We start from the raw sequence: 6,482 nt of genomic DNA, 5'->3' as shown, positions 1-6,482 counted from the left end.
TTAACAATCCTAGCGGCATTTCTGTGAACTTCAAATATTTAAGTAGTACTTTTCGGCGTGTTACGGTGTTATCCTCCATTTTATAACTGCGATTTAAACTTTTTTATTATATACATCGTATAACATTATTTATTCTCAAATTAATTTTTAAGCTAGTTTCAATCTTGTGGTGAGGAGGCAATTTACCCTAAATTACGAGCTAGTTTCAATCTTGTGATGCCAAGGTAAGAAGGCAATTCACCCTTCTGTTTGAATCAGAAACATTTTTTAACAGTTTGTTGTTCTCTGTCGATAAAATAATCTATGAGCAGAAACGTGAGAAAAGTATATTTAATTACCTGTACTGATGGCGAGGAAGGTTTTAAGTCTCGCTGTAAATACATAGTTTGCTTTGATCCGAATAGTTGTTCGTCAAGACTTGCCATGTAGTGTAATGTGGACTGTATTATCATACAAAGTTTACCAGTACTGGTACACTTAACATGTTCTACGAATTCGCTCCATGGTGTCTACAGTAAGTTTTTCTTTCTGTCCTCCAACCGCATTACCAGTTCTTATGTAACCTGATGCAAGGGGGTGGCGCGTATAAGAGGCTTGGGGAGGCTAAGCCTCCCCAAATCATCTGTCCCTCACGGGTCATTATTCTTACCAACTCAAAAATATTATACAGTACATATGGAGAGATATGGAGAGGTCGAAGGATGAGTCACTGAGGAGTTTATTCACTTAAGAACACGAACTGATTCTTCCCGACTGTACAACCCCCTACACGTGACAGAATAAGCCTACCCAAACAAAAGACTCGCTCGCCTCTTCTGAATGATGTGGTAGTGTTAACCAAGGGTCTTAGAGGTCAGAGTGAACTATGTATTTAACTTTGACGTGGTGAGTGCAATTATCGATACATTTGTGATTATTTTGTACGAATAAAGTAAAGAAAAATATTATCTTGTCGTCCGTATTTTTGCATATTTATACTTATTGTTTGTGTGTGTGCGTGTTTTAATCTTGCTATTTGTTAGTGTTTATATCAAACACATGCGTAATAATTTAACTATGATTTGATTGCACGATTCTCAAATATGTCGATAGATGGCGGCTTAAAATTCACTGACACGTATGAACGAGGGATATTTTCGTTCGAAGAGGACGGTGAAAAATTACTTTATAAAATAAAATATCTTATATGTTTGCCAATTGTTTTAATGTGTTTTCAGTTAGTAAAATACACATTCGCAATTAATTTATTACAGGTTTTGGTTCTGAAGCACTTCAGCATTACTCAACTAACTAGTAGAACTAGGTCTTTATTTTCTTACGATAATTAAACCTTATTTCCAATCTAAATTCAACTAGAAATTTATATTTCAAACAGCAACACAAAACTTACCATAAATATATTACTACGCAGACAGTATTATTTTTTTCCTGCGTTACAGGTACCTTGTTTATATTGTTCATTTCGTGAATAATTTATCAAATCCGTAAATATTTCCCTACATTAACAATTGTTTTTGTGTTTGTGTCTAGGTTGGTTGGCTGTCATCTCGGACGATGGTCACACAGCTGGATACTTCACCACTATCGAACAAGTAGCACGTGCTCGCGTTCCTCTGTTTGTTACAAAGAACGATGTTATAGGATATCAACTTCCAGAGCCCAGAGACTCGGTGGAGAAATCGGTTTACACAAAGGTTGCTGTAAGTATATTACAGAAACTAGAAGCCCCAATGCTGGATTAAAGAATTTTGGGACACTATAAAATAATTTCCTACCACATCTTCAACTAGACGAAACATGTGATGTAATAACAGCGGGTGCATATCAGAATATCTTTATATATCAAAATTAAAATAGCGCCACAATATCGTATTCTTACTATAATAATTAGTTAAAATATATCCTTGTATCCCATCCCCTTGAACTAACAGATAGACCGAAAAACATTCCAGTTATTGTAAAACATACATGAGTAACTTGTGTTTATGTTAGCTAGTTTTTATCCCCTTGAACTGAGGGAAGGAGATCCTGTACAAGTGCACATTAGTTAATCTGAGTCTTCTGTAGGGCAGTTGTACTAGGCAATGAAACACTGCAATTTTGTGATATCATAGTTAGTTAAAACCAACTTCTTGAACTTATAAACTGACTTCATTGGAGTTAATTTTTATTTAGATACTTCTCCTCCTAATGGAAATAACCCTGAAGTTTCAAAATCAGAAATCTTGTTATAGGGTGTTACCATAACTCCCGACAGGTGGCAGTAATAGAAGAAAATATCAAGCAAATACTTCAGTAATTTCAGTCGAAACAAATTAACTTATTTTCAAACTCGTTTCTTTTCTAATTGCCCCAAGTATTTAATATCGTATTAAAATCATTCCACAAATAATAATTAGATTAATATTCTGTTTTTAGCTCAAACAGGTTCTCATTACTATTGCACGAGGAAAATCTACAATGTACTGCTATCGTGGAAATGAACTAATATTAATAATTGGTGTAAACAACCGAAGCAATTATGTTTTTTTGTTTTTCAGTTTAGAAAATGTAATTAAACCTACGGATAAGACTTAACGATCTTAGCACTTTACTTCTAAATAGCCCAATATCCCTTTAACCGATGAAGAAACCACCGTAAATTCATATAACAACGTTTTCAAACTTTGCCAACTTTGATGTTCCCAAACTTTGGCTGCGTTCATATAGGTGTAGAATTTCACGTTGTTAAAGCATTTTGAAATAAATCAATATTTTTCTAAACTTCAGTAGAATATTTGAAAAGCTGTGAAATATATATATATTGAATTTTCAAATTCACGCCAAACTTGCAAAAGATATTGTATATTCAGTGTGGGTGAGTTTTACACGTTACATTCAACTGTTTGGATGTGTTAAGGCCTGGTTTTGTGAACAAGTTTGAACTGTGACAATTCACACATTTTTCTATACTTAATAAAACAGAATTTCAGAGCTTTTCCTTAACTTCATCATTTTTTAATACATGAAGCTTTATTGCACCTCATATATGCAGGCCTAGTAACATATGATCCAAAAAATAAAGAATATTCTAGTAAATACATTTATTTATCAATGGTATTTTTTAGTCTTAAATATGTTTTTTTTTTAATATTCACCCACGTAAACTTACTTATATAAGTGAATTTGCAACTGCACAAATATCTTTATAGATGCAAAGTTTGTAATCAACTGCTCACTAGGAAAACCCCTGCAGAATTTCATGTTTTTGGTTAACTATTAACCTAAAAGTTCTTCTTTTTCATTATGTTTGATTAATTTAGTTTAGCTAAATCAGCGTCATAATTTTATGCGCATTTGCAATATCTTCCAGGAAATGTGGATTTACTTAAAACTGAATTTGTAATATCATACAGTGACTGTAGTCATCTAGCATGTGTGTTTGGGCGTTGTGAATAGCTCTAACGAAGTGACCATTTGACATACAGAAACCCTCTTTGCTCATGAATTACACAGGTCTGCGAATTTAAACTTCATAAATGTTGTTTTGGTTTTAATGACGGATTTTCCATAATTCAGCTACGTGGATTTCGAAAATAATATTCTTTTTTTTTCTATCATGCAAGGATTTTTTACAAAGAAAAAAAACTTTTACTTAGTTCAAATTATTATTTCGTTAACCGCAAAGAACATTTTTTATTATTATGTTTGTTACCAAAAATACAAAAAAACTAAAGAAAAGGGAAGAACATTGACGTCAAACGTATATGCATCCTCATTCATCCTGTGTGTGAAATCTACGTCTTTTAGTTTCAAAACTACATGTTGTGGTCTTTCTTTTATGTATTACGTTATGACGCCTTGTGAAAAATCTGTACTTGATGGGAAAAAATTGATATCATTTTCGGATTCGGCGTAAGGAATTACTGTAGAACACGTAACATTTTCAAGACAATAAAATCATTGCAGCTCTGTGTTATCATTTTATAATATATTATAAGAGGAATTATATATTATACAGGAATTACTGTAGAACACGTAACATTTTCAAGACAATAAAATCATTGCAGCTCTGTGTTATCATTTTATAATATATTATTCTGACATGTTCAAAAGCTTTTGCTTTGGTGTTACAGGTGTCTGCTGGACAAGTCTTAAGGCTGCTTGGAGTCTATGAGGACATCAGTTCAAAGTCCAGAGGAAGTTTAAGTGGACGAAATAGGAACGACAGGAACCGTGGAAAGTATGCCAAGTGTTTAAGTCAGATGGGAGAAGTAATGTTCATACCATTTATTGCCTCTGGCAAGTTTTACGCCGTAGCTCGTCGTTCATCCTACTCCGTCAGCCACGTTTTCTTGTTACCTAATCTCCTTCGGGTTTTCCCACTACCCCTTACAACCCGTCTTATCAGTGGCACTCAACCAAAGCTTCCATGCAATTTTACCAGTGTTGTTCGTCTGCAAGAAATTCAGCGGCAAGATGTGGTCCTTGCGTGCACTCTCAAAGATGGCGGGCCAATTTTGGTGGAAATAGATCTTGATTCTACTTTTTCGTTTGTTAAGAAGCTAGGCGATCTTCATTTTCAAACCTCTGGTATATATCAACAGATGTTAAGATTCTGTGTTGAAGAAGCAGATAACTGGAAGAAGCAGATAAAAGTCACACATCACGTAGTTCCTCAGCTTAAAGACAGAGCGAAAAAGTCTGTATCTTCTAATGGAAGTAGTAAACGAAGCAATAAAAATTACGAGAAAGAATTTGAAACACAATCTATAAGTATCTCTTTGAATTTCGAGGACCTTGAATCAGATAAAGGATCTATGAAGTCAAAGTTATCCATGGGATCCAAACGGTCCTCCTCATCTTCCAGATTTAGCAATCCTTTCAGTAAGCTTTGGAGCTTTCGGAAGTCGAAAACGTTGCAGATGGTGCGAGAAGGGGAATTTGAAGAGATGGAAATAGTTTCAGGCAAAGCACGAGGAAATGGAAGCATAATGTCCTGTTCTGCAGTTGAAGCTCACCTATATGAGACTTTAAATCGAAATACTCAGCCATCTTGTAGGCTAATACGAGAGCCCAGTAGTGATTTAGGTATGTCTAGGCGGCCAAAGGACTGTGATAATCTTAATGGCGATGACGGTTATGGAACATATCAAGCCGATGAAGACTCTTCTTATTACTCAGTATGTTATTAGAAAATAATTGACGTAACCAAATTCTAAGCTATTACCTATCAAAAACCTATACCAACAATTTCACAATCAGAGGAAACGTACTGATTGCATGGCAAGTCACTGTATTGGTTTTGTTTCATTTAAGAAAAATATTGCATTTTCTTTAGGTTTTCGCTTTACTATATTTTTGTGATCGAACGGTAACAATACCATTGGGCATTCATCAAAATTAGTGAGCAGGTCAGTCTTAGTCAACGAAAAAAATAAGTGTCCAACTGACGTTTACCCCTGCAGTCCAGTAGTTTGTAAGATACGTCAGTTCAAGTATATGTCTTGGAAACTTCCCGCTTTTTAGCCCACCTCATATTCAACGATCAGAACACGAACTTTGATCATACTATGAGAAGGTTATATTTGTTTGCATGTAATATTTTTGAAACCAAATACTATTTACATGTTACATATGCAGAGTGGATATCATTAGGGTTAGGGGGATTACTGATAAATCACCTGTGACTGTGAATAGTTATGAAGACTATGTGCAACTTCTTGCAGCTCGTAGTGGGTTGAAAAGTTAGTAATTATCGCCAATATCTCAACCAGTACATGCAATAACTCTCTTTGTTTAACGTAGCACAAAAACGGATACGAAGAGACCAGATTTATCTGACTTTGAACCCAACTTGTGTTCCAAAATAAGAACTACTTTAGTATATGTAAAAGACAAGCAATTCAGCAGTAAATCTCTCCTGGTGAACAGCATACGAAAGATTAACCAATGTTTGTATTTACTATAGGTGTGTAGGGCACAGCTAAATGCGCTGTTGAGTATAGTAATCCTCAGAACCCACTAATTCCGGCTTATGGATTCAATGAATTTCCTTTTGGTGCTATTTTAGTTGAATTGTTAGCTAGTTGGAATATGTTTATATTCAGCGCAAAAGCTAGATGGGTTACTTTGGGGTATTTTATGTACTCAAAGGTTTTATTTCATTTGGTTTGAAGTGGCCCACAATGATTGAGAATAAAATAAGTTAAAAACATTTATGTTTCCTACAGTGAATGTGAGTAATCATGGATGATTCAATGCAAACCAACACAACTAATTAATCCTGTTCCTGTTAATAAAAGAGCAACGAAGACCAACACAGTATTATAATTTGTATTGGTACAGGTGTATCAACGCAAAAAAAAAAGTGTTTATAATTGTTATAACAGAAAAGAAAATGATATATTTAGCTCTGTTGTCGTACAGAAAAAAGTTACCATATGATAGTGTTGTTGTTCTTGTTTTTCTGCTTATGTATACAATATATATGAAAGTGCGTC

At 34.4% G+C, this 6,482-nt stretch overlaps 1 protein-coding gene across 1 annotated transcript in view; it reads left to right on the top strand.

Annotated features, from left to right (window-relative positions):
* Window positions 1–6,216, top strand: part of LOC106468223 — a 47,351-nt gene extending 41,135 nt beyond the window's left edge. Inside the window, exons 2-3 of the mRNA XM_013928638.2 lie at window positions 1,531–1,700; window positions 4,116–6,216. Coding sequence (XP_013784092.2) covers window positions 1,531–1,700; window positions 4,116–5,174 — 1,229 coding nt within the window. The 3' untranslated portion in view covers window positions 5,175–6,216. The remainder of the gene's footprint in view (window positions 1–1,530; window positions 1,701–4,115) is intronic.
* The last annotated feature ends 266 nt before the right edge of the window (window positions 6,217–6,482 follow it).

Source organism: Limulus polyphemus, unplaced genomic scaffold, assembly GCF_000517525.1.
Source record: "Limulus polyphemus unplaced genomic scaffold, Limulus_polyphemus-2.1.2 Scaffold2921, whole genome shotgun sequence".
Lineage (NCBI taxonomy): Eukaryota > Metazoa > Arthropoda > Merostomata > Xiphosura > Limulidae > Limulus > Limulus polyphemus.
The sequence above is the reverse complement of the archived record's forward strand: the minus strand, read 5'-3'. Positions and strand labels throughout refer to the sequence as shown.